Genomic DNA, 21,284 nt, shown 5'->3' with positions numbered 1-21,284 from the left:
TTTTAATTATCAGCTGCAATTAAAAAAAAAAACTGTATGGTAATTGATTTTCGAGAAAGGAGTACTTTAAAATGTTTTTGTGGTGCACCTCAGAGCTACCCCCCCCCCCCCCCCTATGCAATTCCACCTGGCCCGTAAGTACCCAGTCCGCCTCTGATTTCCATGTGCGACCAGTGACGGGCGAGTTGTTTTTGCAGGTAGAAGCTGAACCTCTAATGTATTTTCATGTTTATTATACAAAAACTTAAAAAGATGCACTACCTACAAATTACCTACATTTATATATAAGAGATAAAGATTAGGTATATGTTTATAAATATTTTGTTTTTCTCGTATCACTAAAACGTAACCGTAATTATACAACACTTAAGAAGTGCGACTCAAAAATAAAAAAATAAAATTACAAACTAAGTTCACAAATATTTTACAATCTAAACATGGCAAAAGATATGTTAAATGTTGGTGAGGAATAGATACAAATTATCAAATAAATATGAACTTATTGCGTTTATTAATTAATAGGAGCCTCTGCACTTATTTTTCAATTACAGTCTGTACAGAACAACAATAGGTACTAATTAGCACTGACTGAGATATATGGGACGATCTCGAATTTTTTTGTGATGCCTTTCTTGAAGTGCTTGAAAAGCGTCCTGTGGATTAGTAAATATAACTTTCGCTTCACCTGACGGTGTCCCATTCTCGTTATACCGTCTTAGAACATTATCGGGGGGTACATTGAAACCATCGAAAAATTCTAATATCTCATTCAATCCCGCTTTATAAGGAACATTTTCCATCAGTAGTGTACAACCTTTGGATCCCATATTTGAGGGATTGACTGGAGTTGGTAGAGGGCGTCTCATTGGTGGGCGGGGTCCCATAGAGTTCGGTCCTCTTGGTCCAAAGTTCCCTCCAAATCCTCTATTGAACATAGGCCGAGGTCCATTACAATTAAGATTTAGTCCACTAGTTCCCCTCAAGGTATCCTCCATGTCGGCACGTAACACAGAATCCACAGCTACCGTTCCTGACCCTAACGGTAAGCCATTCTTTTCTAAAGCAATTTCTGCATCAGCTGCAGAGGCGAATTCACAAAACGCTTCACCTGTGAAACCAACGCTTGAATTGACCAGATGAATGTTAGTAGGAACAATGGCGACATCTGAGAAAAAGTCGCTGATGTCACGATCACTAGTTTTTAAAGGTAAGCCGGTTAACGAAACACAGTCAGATCTCATATACACTTTATCGATTTCAATATCTTTGTCCTCATCATCGTCGTCGATCACTTGAACTTCATCCTGACTAACGGAAGCATATTCTTCATCCGAGCACGGCCGTATATCTAGAGGTTTTCCATCAAATGTGTATTTACCTTTTTCAGTGATCGCCTTTTTTGCATCGTCTGCGTTGGCAAATTTGATAAATGCGACAACATGTCTCTGCTGATTGACCAGCCAACACGATAGCATCGAGTAATCCGAAAAGATTTTTAGCATATCTTGCTCTTTGGTAAACAATGGTAGATCTTCAACTGCAATACAACTAAAATTAGATGGTACTGAACTTTTGAACATAATTGGACTGCTTTTTGCCCGATACTGATCGGGAGATGATCGTCTGTCATTAGAGTCCGATTTAAATTCTGGTCGGTATCGATCCACAGTAGACTCAAAAATACTGTCATCTAAGTGAGCAATCTCCATTCGATTATTCTTCAAAATCAGTCCATTTCGTTGCAAAGCCTCTATTTTCCCATCGGGTTGGGCAAACTGTATATGAATAATACCGGTACGTTTTCCATTTTCGTCATTAACAAACTTTATGCCGGTATTGTGTATGAAGATACCGTGGAAAAAACGACGTATTTCTCCATAGCCTCCATAGTAAGGTCTTAATGAAACGCAGCAGTTTTTGTTGTAGTCGGGACGTGGAAGATCAAGCAAACTAGGACGATCCGAAAGCATGGGAGATAGTCCGCTGTCAAAGCGACTCGCACGATTCTCAGGGCGACGAGACGGGAGGCGATTAAAACCTACCCCTTGATTATCTCCAAACTGATTCTGCATAGGTCGATTGACTGACTGAAAAGGTTCGTTGAGTCGATCCACATGGCCATGGAAATTTGGTCTATTGCCCATTGGATGCATAGATTGTCCCATAGAGTTCCAATTGTCTTGATTGCGATTTCCACCAAAGGTATCATTTCGGTTTTGGAAACCATTTCTATTTCCCTGCAGTAGGAGAGAGCTGGACGCTAAGGCGTTTAAATTGCGACGATTTTCTTCGAGGTTGTTTGCCAAGAAGGGATTAAGAAGGGTTTGTTGCTGTTGATGGAGAATGTTGACTGTGGGCGGCTCCTCCCACATTTTTGCGTTAGGTTCCTTGTCAGAATTTGAATTAGAGGAAAACCCGGACTTCTCCTCGGAACGTCTTCGATCCTTACTGCGACGATCGCGATCCTTTGACGGACGCCGTTCCCTGCTGGTACTTCTTTCCTTTCTTCGCCGTTCTCTACGTTCGCGAGATCTTGATCTGCTGCGATCGCGGCGTCTTCGATCGCGACGGTCCCTTTCGCGCGATCGATCTTTACGGTCGCGCGATCTCGAGCGAGAACGGCGACGGTCACGCTTTCCCTTATCTTTCGGGTCGTCCTTCCTTCCTACTTCGGGCATAAGTGGAGGAATGACGGCAGGTAAAATTGCTTGCATGGATTGAGCTGTAGCGTTTTGATGCATAAACGCTGCTAATGGATTACGCGCGGCCTCGATAATCTTCTGCATTTCTGTGCGCGAACTAAGCATAAGCTTAATTTGTATCTCCTTGATTCTGCCACCGTTAAGATTAAATGCTTGTCTGGCATCTTCATCGGTGCTAAATTAAAAAATGGCCGCTTTAGTAAGATAATGCAAATGAAATTGTAAGCGTATGCGGAACTGAGACAAAATGAACTTAGGTACCTGAAAGCTATGAAGGCGTCCCCTTGCTCACCGCCAACGATGTGAACTCCACCTTCTGGTATACTCAGCCCACTGAAGAATTGTCGAATGTCAAGGGCGTTCGCAGACCAAGGAAGATTTTGAAGTCTTATTATGACGCTCATGTTTGCGTCCTTAGGCGGGCCCTAGAACTTTAAGAAAATTCTGAAATATTTGTTTTTAGAAACAGAAATTAACGAAGAAGTTTGTGCAGAACAAAAAATTTAATTGTGTAGTTCTATGGTATTATTCGTAATGCGAGTTTCGTCATTCCTTTTAACAATGGTTTCTGCAATGAATCTGATTCGCGACTTCTTTGCTTTCTTATACAAATATGTACCTGTTCAATTATTATACTATAACTAGATGCACTTGTGTCAATAACGCCAATGAACGTTAGTATAACACATTCTCTATTATATGTATCTGTGTAGTCGCCTAAAGCAAATGTTTCCCCTGCCAGTAGAAGGAATACAATTTTAGGGGACTGGACGAATGTTTATGGGTGGTATTTTGAAAGTGTTTGCGCTATTCTAAGCCTTAAAGATATAAAATCTTTTCACTTTTATTATTTATTTGCATTTTTAATATTGAAACTGTTTTTTTTCTGAAATTACTTTAGAAACAATTAGTTTCGTCTGTAAAAAGGGTGAACAAAATGTGCTTTTCCTCTCTAGTGAGGAAAGTAAAAAACAATTGCTGCTATAATCCTAATCATGACATTTAAAATTGAAACATGTCCGTATCTAGATAGCTGTGTGTCAAGCTTCATTACAATAATTGTTTGACATTTTATGAAATATAATTTACCTTATTTAAACGCAGTGCTGATTGAAATTTAACAATTTAATATTACATAGGACCCTTGGATGAACTCTGTTATAGTCACCTCTTGAATTCCTACTGCATCCATTTCATGAAAAGCTCTTTTCACCCTTAACTTCCAGTTCTTCACGAGAAGCAACTGGCGGGGACTTTGTTTTTTATACGACCCCACACATCAAAACGGAAAGCCATAACAGATAGGTATAGCGAATGTAATAATTGACCGATGTAGAATTTTTTTGACATTTGAAAGTGCAAAAAATAAAGTATTTGAAAAAATAAATTTTTTAAGATACGAAGTTATTAAAATTGACCAAACACCCTGTAGAAGGGCGATAACATTTAAAGCATTCTCAGAGGTAGCATTAAGCCAGTATTGTTGATTTTGGAAGACTTTTTAAATTCAAGTCAACGGAGTCATAGGTACAGGACCTTAGAAAAAAGCAGTCAAACGTCAACAATTTTGAAAAATCTTGAATAACTTGAATCTTTGATGCTGGTATTAAACGACGCCGATTTCGAATAAGAAAGTCGCTATCCACATAAAATCGGAAGTGAAAAAGTCATGATATTTTTTTCGATAGATCATGAAAATCAATGTTGCTATGCAAATGTTCATAGGTATTTTGCGTGAAACAGCCTGCTCACATTTATTTTTGATCATCACGCCGCACTTGCTTTTTAGGTAAGCATCTATGGCTAAGGCGACCATTTCAGGAAAAATCGTGATACTTTCTTTCATGAAAAACTATGTTGTTATGCCGATTTTCAGATTTAAATTATCATCTGAACACTTTTAGCTAACGGTTTGCGTGAAGCAGCCTGTATATAGCGACCATTTTCCATTAAGATATTTCAAACATGCTTCTAATAAAGACAACATGCGCCAATATGCACTGTACTGTACCGCTCAATAGACGCTTTCATTTCATGAAAATTTAACCATACAGCACTAATGTAGGCCATGTCGAAAATCTATATTAAGGTCCTTCTTGAAATCGTGTGGTTGCCTATCTGTACGCACGATAACCAACAGAACATAAACTTAAAGGTGTCGAAAAGTTCGTATAAAGTTTCTTGTAAAGTTATTATCCTGAATTTTAAACATAAGTACTTCTAGTTGACGTTCATCTCGAAAAGTAGGCCTGCGCCGAATCATTTTCTTTATTGCTATTTTACTGCATGCTTCTTACTGACGTTGAGGACAAAGGCTTGGGTCTCAAAAATGTGATTATTAAAAAAATGTATGTGTAACACGCTTTTGATAATAATAATGTTTATTAGACCATTAAACATGATATTTAATTCAATCAGTTCAAAAATACTATTAAGAAACCATCTTCTGAACACACCCTGTGCTAGCTTAATATAAAATACCTTCTATTTCTATAACGTTTCTTCTTCTTTTGGAACATGCTCATATAGATTAAATCTACAAACGGATGTAGAACGACGACTTTGTACGTGACGGACAGCCGGAAGGACGAACGGACAAAGTGGCCACAATAGCGCATTTTTTTAATTTTTGTGGAAATGCGCTAAAAAAGGAGAGTAATTGTCTGCCACAAATCTATTATTAGCGCATTTCCACAAAAATTTAAAAAAATGCGCTATTGAGGCCACTTTCTCCGTCCGTCCGTCCATCCGCTCGTTCGTTGAGACGCTACTAGTTCTTTATCTCAAGAGCTATTGTTCTACTTTTTTCGCTATTTGGTTCGTTATGGTGTCGAGGCTTGCACCAAGGAAGGAATTTTTTCTGCGTTTATTGCTAAAAAAGTTATTGGAAAAAAAACAAAAAACCGGTTTTTACATGTTCCATAATTTTACATTTCTGCCGTTTATTAACAATCCTATAGAGATCGTTTATAATTTTGTATTGCTGTCTGTCGTCTGTCTGTTGGTCCGTCCCCCTGTTCCTTTGTCTATCCCTCTATCTGTTCGTGTGAACGATAAGTTTGTTTAGAAATGTCCGATCGCTTTTAGATCTCCATTAGTTATGAACTGAATTGCATGAAATTCAATATGGGCATACCTTTAGCCATATAAGCCGAGTCGAATCGATTCAAAATTCACAGTGCCCTTTTCGCATCTCGACCATTTATAAACCGAATTGCAAACTTTTTTATTTATAAAAGTATTTGAATGAAATGTGATACATAGGCACTTGGAATAAAGGAAAATCAAACGCCAGTTTCAAAATTTGGTTTTACGCAGTTTTTATCTATGGAAGCATTTAAATTAAATTTGATGCATAGGCGCTTTGAACAAAGGAAAATCTAATGTTAGTTTCCAAATTTAAATTTGCGCATGCGCAGTTCCAACTTTCTTATTTAGAAAAGCATTGAAATGAAATTTTTCTTATAAACAGAAATTAAAGTAGCACGTCAAACATGGATTGCACATTTGCAACGCTATCTTTCATATTTGTGGCCATATTTTTACGATTTTAACAGAAGTTGCATCTTACAAATGGGAAATGAATACAATTGGAAATGCGCTTTTTGTATCAGAATTGCTGTTTAAAACACACTTGAGCATGCAACACAAGGCGATTAAAGCACGCCAAGCTTTAGGTTGCCAAGTAACGTAGTTCAAATATATGGGCAAACAATCCTCCCAGCGAACACGTTTTGCAACACGACATAGCAATTGCGAATCTCTGTCTGCAAAACAGTATCCGCACATATATGTGCAACATTACCTATAGAAATTCTTACTTAAAATGTTTACTTTCTTATATGTTCCAACACTTGGAAAGCGCAACAACTGCATCATGAAAGTTGCAAAACAATTCAGAAACTTCGCTTTCGTTTCTTCTTCGGTGTACATTTGCTAAAGGTACGTTTCACAACAATTGTATATTGATTCTTTTGCAATTTTTACGTAATTAGTGAACCCCATAAATTTCGTATCAAACTTGCAGCAATGTTTCGAATCCTCGAACTCCTCAGAATTATGTTACTAAATTTTCGAAATAATTAAGAAAGTATGGGATTGCTTATTTAATGTTGGCAATGTGCGGCGTATTTTTCGTAAAATTGTTTCCGTACACTTTTGTAATTATTTTCTGATAAAATCAGAACAACAATCGAGGTAACAAGTAACAACCGTGCTCCAAAGAAATCGAACGCGTATTTTTTCCCTTAAACTTGATGAAATATTAAAATAGAGGAAGGATATACATATGATAACAAATTAACAAATAATGTAGGTAATTCATACGACTCGATTGCTTATTCACGAGTACGATTCGCTCGTGATAGCGCAACTTGGTAGGCATATTGGTATTTATAAAGAGAGGGTGACATGTAATTTTTGATTCGCTTTTTGGTTATTAATAATCTCTTTATTTTAAACTCAAAACTTCACAAATATAAAAGAGATTGAAATTAACTTATTACATAGGTACTTCGAATGAGTTATTCAAAGAATAAATGCAATAAGTTGCATCTGCATAGTAAACAGGTAAGGAATAACAAGAATGCTCTGGGTCTGGAAAGGATTAACGGGAACTTCTGTACTGAAGTGGGGTGCTTTACAAAGATGTTGAAACTTGAAAAACTATTAGCATTAGTACAATTTTTTAGAGAGTTAAGTCAAGTGTATACCGAATTATCCACATTTCTGTCGATTAAATACTTACAGGTAAATATAATAATTATTTTATTTTATTCATCAAAGTTGTTAATTCGCGTTTGATTGTTTCTATAAATTATGCAAACTAAAACATGTTTATAGTTTTCAGATCATCCTGTTAAACATTACTACCGATAAAGAACAAGAAGAAAAACAACGGGGCAAGTGCAACAGTTTTGATAAATCATAAAAACATGCTACTAGTTTTGAAACTGATGTGCTTATACTATCATATTTACAACAATGCTTTAGATGAAACGTTAGCGCCTCAATTCCCGGCTAGACAATGAAATAAATTATAGCCATCTATATTTTTATTATTGATTAAAGTGAGTAAAAGTAGATATCTCTGTGTTTATAGTGGAATTAAATTCTGTTCAGTTAGTAATTTTAATTAATTACTTTATGTATTTTTAGTAGGCGAAAGGGGTTGTATTTTGTGTACTCCCACTTGAGAGAACACATTTTGCGGCACTACACAATGTCAACATTTTAGTCCAAATGGTTATTAACTAATTAAAAATTTTTTAAGCCACAGACTTTATTGCCATCTCTTTAGTTTTGCAGAAATCGTTTCGTACGTTTGGAATTTGCACTGCTTTACAACAACTTCTTTCTTTTCAGATGCAGTGAAACATAATTTTGCTGGAGCTACGAACTATTGCCACGTACCTATGACTGACTGCGCTACAGTTTGTTTAAAAAATTGTTATAAGTGTACGTAATATATACAGGGTGTCCCTAAAAGGTCTGTACAACGCGCTACCAGGGGTTCTTGGTATCAAAATAGGACGATTTAACCCTACTTACCTCTATCCAAAAGTGCTTCGTTAAGCCGCTATCTACCGCCAAAGATTCAAAAAACAAATCGTTATTTTTATTTTATCGGAAAATGGTTTTGCCGATTAAAATGAAAGTCGGGATGTGAATGTCTAATGTAAAAACGGTCTTTGTGATATCATCGTTTTGATTGTAGTTGCTATGTAGGTGGTAAAATACTGACCATCCACATCTGAAGAGGTCTAAAACTTTTTAATTACTATTTTGACGGTTCTGAATTTTTAGACACTGATAGACAGTTTACTTGCAAGCATTTTTTGTCTCTTGATGAATATCGCTATCTGTGATGGTTTACGAAAAAAAAATAAATTTTGGCATGATGAATGGCATGCACCATACATGCGATTGTTCCTCAAAAACCATAAGTGCAAGCAAGAAGTAGGCTATGAAACCGTAGTGCAAGCAAGTAATGTAGAATAAACGAACACAACAGAGTAAGTCAATGTAAATTTTCACGCATACATGATACAAAGCATTATACGGCGTAATAAATTAAACTGTGCCCTTTGCAACATTGGTACGTTATTTTTTAAAGTTTTAAGTCTTCAAGCAAAACGTAAATTGTTACAGTTTAAGAAACAACAAACAAACGTTACGCCACTCTAAGGTTTAACAGCCATCTTCTGATTTTTTGAGGAACAATCGCATGTATGGTGCATGCCATTCATCATGCCTAAATTTATTTTTTTTTTCGTAAACCATCACAGATAGCGATATTCATCAAGAGACAAAAAATGCTTGCAAGTAAACTGTCTATCAGTGTCTAAAAATTCAGAATTGTCAAAATAGTAGTTAAAAAGTTTTAGACCTCTTCAGATGTGGATGGTCAGTATTTTACCACCTACATAGCAACTACAATCAAAACGATGATATCACAAAGACCCTTTTTACATTAGACGTTCACATCCCGAATTTCATTTTAATCGGCAAAACCATTTTCCGATAAAATAAAAATAACGATTTTTTTTGAAATCTTTGGCGGTAGATAGCGCCTTACCGAAGCACTTTTGGATAGAGGTAAGTTGGGTTAAATCGTCCTATTTTGATACCAAGAACACCTGGTAGCGCGTTGTACAGACCTTTTAGGGACACCCTGTATATAATATATGTACTTAAGAATATTGTTATTAATGTAACATTATGCCCGTTTGAATTGGAATAACGTTCTTGTCACTTGTTTAAACGTAACTATCATGCTTACAGTACAAGACATGCTCAACTCATTAGCATACCAATAGCTAAATCTTCAATTATTATTAATAATTCACATATAGTAATAGTTGTGAAGATATACAATTGCATTCCTCAGGGTATAAGGTCAGTTCCTTCACTTGATATGTTTAAAAAACGCTAAGAATGCGACTTAATTCCTTTGTTTTTTTATTCTTTAAAGGAATTCTTTGAAGTTTTCCAAGAATGAGTGAGTTACGTAGTTTAGTATTTATTAATTTTTAACTGTACATATATTTATATTTTCTTGTTTGTTTACGCTTGTTAATAATTTTTGGAAAATTTTTGAAATATTCAACTCTGGTAAAGAATAAAAGTTTATATCTATCTATAATGGATCATAAAAAATTTTAATCACTAAAAGAAATTATAAAGATAATGTGTAACAAATACGAGCTAACCTTACGAGCCCAGTATATGAATTGGACAAAAACAAATGTGCAACACAATTTTATTGTTCTGCATCAGGATGAAATTCTAATTCAGAAAAATAAAATTAAATTGCATATTATTTGTTTTGGTTCAATTCATATACCTCTGGGCTTGTACATTTGGAGTAATCTTGTTCCCTAGCTGTGTAAAAAGTTAATCGCAATTGTTTCGTATTGCACAATACGCAACATATGCATATTTTATTCAAACAAAACGGTAAGCATTCAAATGTTTCGGAACATTTCCAGCACTAAAATTGTTTCGTATTTGTTGCACCACATTTAAGTCATTCAGCAATGCAATACGCTCGGAGTTTATGTAACAGTTACCCTACTGTTGCATATTTATGTTCGCTGAGCTCTCGGATCGCTTTTTGTAAAAACCCGTAACCTCTGTAGTGCTAGTGGCTGTAAAAAACAAACGCATTTCTCATAATCATACGTTGAATTTTTTTGTAACAGAACTCTTGCTTTAAGGCAATGTTTTTATTTCACGTGTAAAAAGTACAGTTTTCTAAGTACGGTTTTGAATCATGAGGAATTATCAATGGCGAAAATGTACCGTTACGGAAAAAAGTTACATTTCAACGCCGCAAATCGCAATCTTTTGATGAAATTTTATTACATTTCTTTAGTCTTGGCTATAGCAAAAAGGAGCTTACTAACTCAGAAACTGACGTTTGTGCGCCTCTTGCTCGAGATCTCGGCAAGGAAACATCTTCGAGCCTTCGGGTTTTCGTAATTAAATTCCTATTAGTGAATTGTTCCTGCACCATTGTCCGAAAACTAGCGGCCAGGTATATTGTGAGCAGAATCGAAGCATCAATTTCGGCGGGAGAACGTCAAAACTCATTCTCAGCGCCCAAGAAGTTAATGTCATGAATTTTCGGTGAACTCATTGTTTTGTCTAAAACTAAATCATTCTTTCATTTATAGTCAGAAAGATTTCTGATCTGCAATTTAAAAAAAAAGTCTAGCGAGGGTATCTGCATCACAGGCTTCCAATTTTTAGCGCATTTTTGCAAATTTATTTGTAAAAAGTAGCTTTTAATCTCACTTTGGCTGGCTGGCTGGCTGGCAGCAAATGTGGGCGCGTAGAAGAACTCTTGTAGAAAGGCAACGGGTGTACGTGTATCTACAGGGCCGTGAAATTTGTCAACCTTAGGGACATGGCTACATGATTTGGGGTTGGCGACATCTGGGCGTCATCCTCGAGCGTAGTATACTAACGTGAAGGTTTTTCAGTTTTTTCCTATCTTCTACTACAGTTTTGGTCCGATTCTTTTGAAATTCGTGTCGTCGGAAAGATGTTGTAAACGCGCACAACTCCTGCGTGGCGGAATTTTGTTTTTTGTCATAGGGGCGAAATTAACGACCTTTTGCGAGGCGCGCGCGCGCGTCTTCGAGAAGTGGTCAACTTCGGGCGCCATTTACCTTCCGTTGCGAACTCACGCGGTTTAACGTTTCGTAAATCTCGAATCGCTGTCTCTCTTTCTCGTGTCGCCGATAGAAGAGAATTGCGAGTGAACGGGAGGTCGGAAGTGGGTACCGTAAAAGGGAATGTGGTAGCCCGCGAGACGATCTCACTGATGGTGGAGTCAAATCTTCAATCGCGAATTGCGGGTGAACGAGACGTCGGAAGTGGGTACCGTCAAAGGGAATGGGTAGCCCCCGACCCGAATTTAACTTTAAAAGCGAATTGCGGGTGCACGCGGAAAGTGGGAAGCGGTTAGTGAATGTAGTAGCCTTCGACAAGATCTGTTATTGATGGTTGAGTCGAAAGTGGCTAATGGAATACTGATCTGCCACACAAAAATGCGCTGAAGTCCCTTCCATCTCAAACGAGGACTTTGATAATTTTTTTATTTTATATCCCATACTTGCATCGCTTATGTTGACATAAAGGATAACTGAAGATTTTAAAGCAAAAAAAATTAACAAGGATACATACTTATTGTTTAGGAACAACAAAAAGCCAAGTTAAGCTGAATTCATTTCCAATGTGCTTGTAAATGATCAAAGTAGTGTCGTTAAACTGTCATGTTACCGTTAATTATCTGACAGCTAATTGAAAATTGTTTGCGAGATAAGTTTAACTGAAAGAAACAAGTATCCATATATCGAGTTCATTTCATACAATCATTTAATGGTGAACACAAATGCCGCCCGAGAATTCCGCGATACTAAATATCAGCGCCGCGACAGATTTAACTTTTGTAAAGTCTAATCCTTAAATAAACGTTTTTATTATTTAGAGAAATATCCCATCGTTATTATTGTATTTTTGAGGATTTTACATTTATTTGTTAATGATACGTACACTGTATACTTTTTTGCAATTGATGTGCCACTGTAAATAGAAAACAAAAATGCAATGGAAATAAAGGCAGGCCAAAACATTTGAACTGCAATTTAAAATGAAATATAAAACTAGAAAAGAAATTGTCAAACGAAGGCCAGACTAAAATTATAATACTCTGCTACCTGATCATTGTTTATTTAATCAAATATCGTTTAGCAAGTAACAATGAATTCACTAAAGCTACAATATTTCGTACAAAAAAGAAAAAATATATCATTATAGTTAAACATTTTACTTACCTTTGCATTGGTTTGGGAACTTGGGAGATGCCTCTTCTATGATGTGGATATGTAAGCAGGCCAATGTGGAAACTAAACTATTGACTATAGGCAGTATTGCCTGGAGATATTTCTTTGCATTGTCGTAATCGTTAATCCCTTTTACATCATTTCTGTATCTAGGTATAGAATTATTTTTAGCACGTTTCTGTATCACAAACTGCCTTTGTATGTGAGAACATTCACGATAGTAATATAATTTAACATAACAGCTTTATAGTGTCTCCAGTTCTCTTCATATGCCATATGCTGAAAATAAATAGGTACCACCTATGAGGCACTAGCTGAAGTTTATCCTACCTAAGGGCATATATTCTACTTTAGTCTTTAGTGCGCAAATGTCTATCGTGCTCTGCGCATGCGCGCTATTGTGCTTAATCTGCTATGCTCAGAATCCATGGTTCATGTGTGAAACATCCTAAATCGGAAAAATAAGTAAACCATAGTCGTTGTACGAGCAAATCTTGTGTAAACTTTATCTTACCTTTTTATCAACTTAAATCGCGCTGTAGATTAAGAGCAGCATTCAATCATGACGACTGGCAGCTGACAGTGTAGTCACCAACATTATTTAATGCTAATGTAAATTGCGTACATATCCACAACATGTGGATTTGTAATGATTCGATCCTCTGCCGAATGGCGTTCTGGGTCAAATGACGTGAACGCTTGCGCGAATTTTAAGTTTACATCAGTTGTAGTGTCACTAGGTTGGGTGGCATGAGTGTTAAGAGTATTGCCTCTCCAAAATTAACATTTGAGTGGCGAAGGTAAACTGTTGAAACTGATAGCGAATTACATAAAACTCCATACAAAGTAAGGCAAGAAACCCAATATAATATTAATCAAAAGCATACTTCTTCTCAATTACTTGACGTTACTTTATTTTTATTAGTTGAGAATATGTATATGCGAAATGGCAAAAACATACCTCAATTAAAAACCTATTACCTAATATTGTCTTAATAAATAATTTCATTTCCGTGAAAGAAGGTGGCACAATATATTAAATATCGGGGTAAGTAGTCACTATTATAAGAGATTAAATTCCCTGATGTTGTCATACGGGTCGAACACTATTATAATGAAAATGCAAATTGGAAGAAAAGTGAGAAAGTAAGTGAGTACATATTCTGGAAGGTCTCAGTTGTTTTATATTACTCAGGTTACCTTATGAATTGTTTATTTATTTATTATCCCTCTCTTGTTCTGGGCCCTCAACAGGCTTGCGCCCAATTACAGAGTGACCCGCATAATGCTTATTAGAGCTGCCTCTGCAGAAGGTCGTAATTATGGTCTTAAGATGGCACTAGCTTTTATGGTATGAAGTTCTTTAATGTTTTACTAAGTACAATAAAAAACCTAAGTCTCGGGTTGTTCAAAAATACCGTAAAAACTCACTTACAAAAAAAGCCTATTATTCTTTAGAAGAGTACATCAGCGATAAATTTAACGTTCCTTAAAATACCTACGCAGTTACCAATATCATTTCACTGATTCTGTCCTAGTCTTGCCGTATATTATCTACTTTGTACCTGTTGAATGTTTTTACTGTGTTGATTCTATTTATTTAATTATTTCAATGTTATACATATGTATTGTGTTATCTTCTACTGACTAGTGAAAATACGTAGCTACACATATATCACCAATAAATATTATTATTATTATGAAAACTGCAGGAAAACCTAATTCGGATGAGCCGGCTGAATGCTCGAAACTGGTCTAAGGAAATTCCCATTTGTGTCACAGAGAAAAATTCTTACCTCAACCCAGGTTCGAACACCCGACCTCCGACCTTTACAGCCCAACGCTCTACCATTAAAGTCCAACTACCTACCCTAAAGGAACTAACACGTGTCCACACCTGTGAATTAGCGATTTGCATCGACAATTTATTTATTTCTGAGGTTCTATCCTCATTTTCGGTCCTCAATCTTATTCTAGAATTTTTTTTTACCATCACGCACAACTGCTCCTGCAGTTATCAACATATAGGAAGCTAGAAATAATCATAGGATTAGCAAGAGGAGACAATTCATTGAGCGCAATTACTCTCATTTTTGTGACTCCCTATCGACAGAAAGTGTACGAGTCGTGGCGGAGCACATCGGTGTGACCCTACGGTGTCATTGGATTTGATTCAATTGGCTTGTTACTTGCGGGATCAGGTCAACTGTGCTACGTTTGCAAAGTCGGTCCACGCGTTTGGCAGTTATCGGTTTCACGGACAGATGGACTCACTTAATAAATTTCATGTTCTCATCTGGAGTATTTCCCCATCAGCTTAAGTGCGCAATGGTTACGCCCTTATTTAAAAAAGGTGATCCAGACTGTGTTTGCAATTATAGACTAGTCATTTGGAGGTTTTCAAAGGTGTTTGAGCAATCAATAAATTCTCAACCTACTCAATTTCAAATTGTTCATAGAGCTCAGCACGGATTTGTTAAAAGCGGATTCAATGAAACATTTTTATGTGAATTTGTATGTAATGTAGTCTCTGCTGTTGATAGAGGCACAAGGCGGATGTAGCTGCCTTTCCTGGTTTCCGTAGCTTTCCATATATGATGAAAATTCATCTATTCTTTATCTTTACAAATACAGCTCGTTTGTTGGTTTTCTTTATTTTTTTGCCTTTGAATAATAGTCGATATTTTTAAAAATGTAAAATTAACAGTAACCTAATACTCGACGATAATTCGACCAACAGACATTCTTCTCCACAAAAAGTCACTATGATATTGCCACGTTGGCCGGTCATATCTCTAGCACCTCTCGCACCAAACGCTTTGTCCGTTCACTGCTCATCGCCCACGTAGGACGGAAGAATGCTCTGGTCGCCTGTATCGCTCACGCCGTCCGCTTTGTTCACTCGCTTTTGGCCGCTCACGTAGATCGGAGCATTAGTCTTTTTCAATCTTATCTACCAACAACTAATTGTAGAAATGCCATCAGGGGAGCGAAGTATGTGTGTACCGGTACTATCCGGAGTCCCACAAGGCTCTATACTAGGACCAATTGTATTTGTGTTATTTATGAATGAGCTTCCAGCGTATAGGTATTTCAAATGGTCTGGAACGAGAAGGGCTATTTCCTGGAAAGTGGATAATTGTCCGATTGGTATTTTTGTAAGATTAGGGCCGTTGTGTGCGGTTGCACCATCCTGTTGAAGCCAACATTTATTTACATTTATTTTTTTGTGTGCCGTACTTCGTTGTATTTGTAATAAAAATGCTACCTGAGTATGTACTTTTCTTACGAGTCATATAAAAAAGATGATTATTTCTGCAAAACAAAATCGACAAATTTCGGTTTATTTGGCGTATCTTCGGAAGTAATTGGAATTTTCTGGTTTTCTTTAAAACTCTTTTAATTGCGCATCTTATCTCAATTTGACGACTGCCGTATCTTTTATCTATCCCCATCTTGGACACAGTGTATACCTTTAGTGATTTGTGTAATATGTAATATGTTGACGTGTGCTTTTCGGCATTTTCTTTTTTGAGGGAGGGAGGGGGGGGTCAAGTAAATATTAGAACAGATGGTGTATATTCCTCAGTGTACGGAGTCTAGAATCACTTCGGTTGAACGTGCAAGTGACGCAACATTCAGAAGTCTAATAATTGCTATTCCAATTATTGCTGTTTTTAAACAATACAATAAACAAAAATAGACAAACTTAAGACAAATGGAGAACCAACACATAAAAAGTGTGTGCTCTTAAATTAAGATCAACTTCAATTTGTTTTCGTTCGCTTTCATTTCGTCTTACACTAAATATTCTAAAAAAAAATTTTTTCAAGTGAAAATTTCCTCATATGTTAGTTTTAAATTTCCAAGCATAATGGTTAATGATGTTCAAATTACCAGTATATTAATATTTTTTTCTCTGAAGCTGGATGTAATCGATCTCTATTTTCCTTGTTTTAGTTAAGTAACAGCCGCGAATACGTGTCTATTAACAGTGTGTTATATGCAAGATAAGTTGTGCACATCATGCAACACTAAGATGCCATTAATTTAGAGAATTCCAATGCCTCAACAAATTTTTAAAGATATCCTCGGTCTGTATATGGCACCTTCATTCTACAGCAATGAAAAGAACGTCGCATAAGCGGCACATAATTATTGGGGCCCTGTATAGTATAACCGTTTACCTTCTTGTTTCCAATCTCTAAATGAACAACTTTTTTCCAAAAAACTTTTTTTCGCAAAAATCCAATATATAACATCCAAGAGTTTTTAGTTAACGACCTCGAGACTTTAACGCTTTAAGTTATTTTTTGTTTGTATTTTTTAATTATTTGTTTTCTAAATGAATTTTAATGTTATTTATGTAATATTGTTCTATATGTTTCATGTATATTATGTTTGTTTTATACGATTTTCGGACGAGTGTACGCATTTCTTCAATATTAACACAATAAATTACTTACTTACTTACTTAACATTACTTGATACCTAAAGTAACATTGTTATTCTAAAAACTCTAAGGAAAGTTTTTTGTGATTTTTGGCCTTTCTATTCCATTGTCAGTAGAGCATCCAGAAACGAGTTGAGAGGGGGGTAAATAAACGCAACAAATAAAAAGTAAAACGAATTAAACTTGAATAAAGTGAATTCATGGTTCAGAATCAAAACGCGAATCAGCAAGGTATAAATATGTAAACCAGTAAAATAAACATTATTATTAGGTATCATTTACATAAGTAGGTAGCACATGCCTCACCATGTACCAAGAAATAACCTCAAACTGATTGATCATGTTCAAAACTAAGTGAAATCTGCAATTATTGGCTAAGCTAACGGTAATAGTAACCTTGGTAATACCGTTCGAATCCAGCAAAAGCACTGCCTTAATGGATTATAGTAACATGAGTACTTTCAATCGTACTAACCAGTATGAATAATGTGCTGTCACCGCACATGCGCGTAGATATTTTCATTTTATTAACATTAAAATAGCAATGCACGGTACTGATTCAACAGAATCCATGCAAGACCCGTACAGTAGTCTCGATAATCTGAGGTAATTGGGGCTGGCGATACCTCAGATTGCCCGGAAAAATTAAAAAACAAATCTATTTTGTATCATACCTAGGCTAAATTTAATGTAAAATACATGTTTAAAGTTAAAGATGCATAAACGGTGTTACCTGGTACATAAAAATAGTCTTTATAGGCGTTTACGACTTTAAAAAGCAGACAATAGCGTACTGATCTATTTTTTAAAACTAGGCCTGTGAGAGTTGTAGTGTGTCAAAGACCTTCAACATGTCACCCCCTAACTTGGAGCGAGTAGAGCAAAATATTGCATTACCCACATGAAAATAAAAGGTTTTGAGTTTTCAAGTTTTTTCTTTCTTTTAAACCTCGGATTGCACGGAAACGCGGATTACCGGGGCTCGGATTACCGCGACTCTACTGTATATGGTAAAGAAATTAAATTCAGTCCGCAATTTAGGGGAGAGAAAATGGGGTGTAAATGTACCCTTTGCACTTGTGCATTTATACAGATAAATATCCATGGTAGTCGGCTTGGTTTAGTCAAGTAGATGCTGATCTATAAAAGATTCGGATATGAAAGCTTCAGCATAATACGCTAATTTGGTACAGCAGACTCAGCTAAAACTCCGTTTATTTACATTGTCAGTTAAATTATTAACATGAGACTTTAAATTTTTCATTCAATTATGTACCTACAATATTTTTGGGTATCAGACTGTACTGAAATAAGGGTATAATTTCCACGTTAAAATGAAGCAGTCATCACTTTTCTCGAAAAGGAAGCTAATCCAAAGATATTTTGAACAGTTCTCTGATTTGCTAAACTGTGTGCAACACTGGATTCTTTAGATGACGGATCTCGCAATGGTACATCCTTTATTTGCTTTTTTTCCTTTTCAGGTAAAGGCTACATAGCAATACCATTTTAATCATCCTTTGGGAAACAGTAGAAAACCACCAAGATTTACTCTCACAAAATATTTCTAACCTTGAAAAATAGCAAGCAGACCCCAAATACAAAAAATGAATTTTTAAGTCAACTTGCTTAAGTATGTGTGTTCATTACTGTTGACCCTGACTGTACATCAAAAAGTTGCTGCTTCCATCGAACTTGCTTGTGCTAGAAATTGCTCACCTTTCGAATGCAACTAATTCATTACAGCTTGAAATGTGGAAGCAATACACCAAAATTTCTCAGAAAAGTTAAATGAGTTAAATATTTTTGAATACACAGGGTGGTTCAAAAGAGAACTCTTATTTGAAACATCTGTTTTTGATGACCTAAAGGTGTGCAATAAATCTATAGGAAATTGAGACACCATTGAGTAGTATATGCAAAAATGCCTACTCCCTGAAAGTCGGGTTGAACGTCACTGTAACATAAAACGCCAATACATATATGTATGGGACAAATAACGAAAAACACTGACAACGCTTTAGCCATCCCTATTACACATCAAATGATAGTACGTCTCCTCCATTGAATTAACAAATTTCCTCCTTTGCATGTGCACATGCCTCAACCCCTCTCTTCCACTTTTGTTTAGTGTAATAGTCTCTAATTGTGCGTCCTATAAGAAACTTAAGCGCCTTCTTCTGCTAAAAAAAAGTGAGCGCAATCCAGAATCACATTTTTGTTGCATAGAAGGTGTGGGGGCATCCGATGCATAAAATCAGATAGTAACAGCATTTTTTTGGTGACATGCGCTCAAAAAGAATTCTTTTCCGCATAAACTTAGCTTTGGGGGGGGGGGGGCAAGATTCTCATTATGCTGAACGTTGCTAAGCAATTACTAGAATAGATGTTCCATAACTCTCGGTGTACATAGTGTAGAATCACTTCAGTTGAAAATGCAACTGAAGTAACACTCAGAAGTCTTAATTTCTATATCAACAAATCAGAACTCTACAAACTATCTCTGAAAAAAATTGTGAAAATGTTGGTATGATTTAAAAAAATACTTATATACCAAATCAAAATTAACAGTATCAAATAAAATGATCAAAAAATCATGTAAAAAACCAACAAAATAATAAGATTCAAGGAATGCGATCATTGGATCCACGTTTTGCTTAAACCGTCTGGCATACGAATCTATGAATCCAGAAATATTAGCAGCATTGATTTTAATAGAGGATGAAGAGATTCTGATATTCGGCGGTTGCTCTTCATACAAGAACAAACCCACAAATTGTACAAATCTAGGAACTTAGAAGATTATTATCGAAACTCACCTAAATGTTCTGAGGTTTTTTTAGGCTCAGTAGAGACCAATTTAATTTTGTATTGAAAGCTCATTAATGCTTTGGCATATTCAAAGTGTAACATGTTTATGAGCAGTCGAGAAGTCGCCAGGCCGCTGCAGCTTCCAGACAAATAGCATGAGTACCAATCGTTTTCACACTGTGGCGAAATACCACCAGTAATTTGGCATTTGTTTCACTATTACTACATGCGAGCTTGAATTGGCCTTCTTGATCATCCTCATACATTAGTTTAAAATTTAATTAATTTGGTACATTTTACAGTTATTTTAAAAGCAAATGGGGACATAAAAATTAGGTGTCTTGTCATTGCTAAAAAAACCTGACAAGGTCATCCTCATCATGAAGATAGAGATTAGATACTCGAACGCTGTTTGGGGATCTCGGAACTAAATTGCTATGCATTGTTGTACTTAGGTGTCTCATGCTCACTATTCAGACCAGGAAACCTATTAATATAGTGGTTACAAAAGGAAAAACGTCCCTTTGCCAATGCCTTACTTGTTAATTGGTGAACTTAAAGTCCACGAAAGCGGCGATAATTACGCTTTTGCGGTAAACACCTACAAACCTTTCCTAATCGCTTCGCTTACAGATTTTTTAACGAGTCCTCGACAATTGAGTTGCATGCGGATCACCATTGTGTTGGATTACTCAATCTCCGAAGCCTTGTAAGAGGGTGCATAGGTACCTTTGGAGAGTATCTTGTACCCTAAGCAACTGATTTGGCATGAGGAAATCAAAAAACAACCTTCACTTACGAATAATACAAGTCAACAGTTTAAACATTTAGTTTTAGTAACAATTACAAAAGCGTTGGGAACGCTGGGAAGTGGGAGAGTTTATTATTGCCTTTTAAGGTGTGGCTGTCACTTTTGTTGATCACTTTTAAGGCTTGCGCCCCATTATCTTTAGGCTAAAACCTTCACAATTAAATTACGCTTGCACAACCTTCTCGTTAACCAAATAATTAAACAAAAACGAGGAAAATAGCAATAAAATGTAAATTGAGGAATTTGACCTCGTATAGAGAAACGTTATCGAATTACTACTTACCTTCAATATTTAATATAATATTCTTCTTCACAAAAACTTGATTAGATAAAGAATGAATCGAATGTCCTGGAAACGAAGGGTAATTAATAAAAGACACAATTTCTTCGTTAAGAAACCCCTAAAATATGCTACGCAGTAAGGAGTACCCAATTACAAACAAAATGGCTGACAACCACTCTCTACGATTTTCTGCTGTTCCTCGCTCACTTCAGTATGGTGAAAAACCAGAGGTTTTCAAACAAATTTAGAAAAACACGCGCACTTATCAATGGTATTATCATAATTTACTAATATTTTTCTGCAATTATTACATAATTAACACCGTAACGGACGTAAAATCAAAAGTGACGTGGTGAAAGAAAAACGGGCCTTA

At 36.1% G+C, this 21,284-nt stretch overlaps 1 protein-coding gene across 1 annotated transcript; it reads right to left on the bottom strand.

Annotated features, from left to right (window-relative positions):
- Nucleotides 1-216: 216 nt before the first annotated feature.
- LOC116174434 lies at nt 217-21,097 on the bottom strand. The gene is made up of 3 exons (XM_031492353.1): nt 20,912-21,097; nt 2,964-3,133; nt 217-2,877 (listed from the first exon to the last, which is right to left on the bottom strand). The coding sequence occupies exons 2-3, from the start codon at nt 3,104-3,106 to the stop codon at nt 579-581; spliced, it is 2,442 nt and encodes an 813-aa protein (XP_031348213.1). The 5' UTR covers nt 3,107-3,133; nt 20,912-21,097; the 3' UTR covers nt 217-578.
- Nucleotides 21,098-21,284: the final 187 nt, after the last annotated feature.

The sequence above is a fragment of the Photinus pyralis genome, unplaced genomic scaffold (genome assembly GCF_008802855.1).
Source record: "Photinus pyralis isolate 1611_PpyrPB1 unplaced genomic scaffold, Ppyr1.3 Ppyr1.4_LG6, whole genome shotgun sequence".
NCBI classification, from domain to species: domain Eukaryota; kingdom Metazoa; phylum Arthropoda; class Insecta; order Coleoptera; family Lampyridae; genus Photinus; species Photinus pyralis.
The sequence above is the reverse complement of the archived record's forward strand: the minus strand, read 5'-3'. Positions and strand labels throughout refer to the sequence as shown.

Coding starts and splice junctions, on each gene's coding strand:
- LOC116174434 (XM_031492353.1), bottom strand. CDS start 3,106: ATGAGCGTCATAATAAGACTTCAAAATCTTCCTTGGTCTGCGAACGCC. Junction 2,878..2,963: donor GACGCCTTCATAGCTTTCAG/GTACCTAAGTTC, acceptor TTTTTAATTTAG/CACCGATGAAGATGCCAGAC.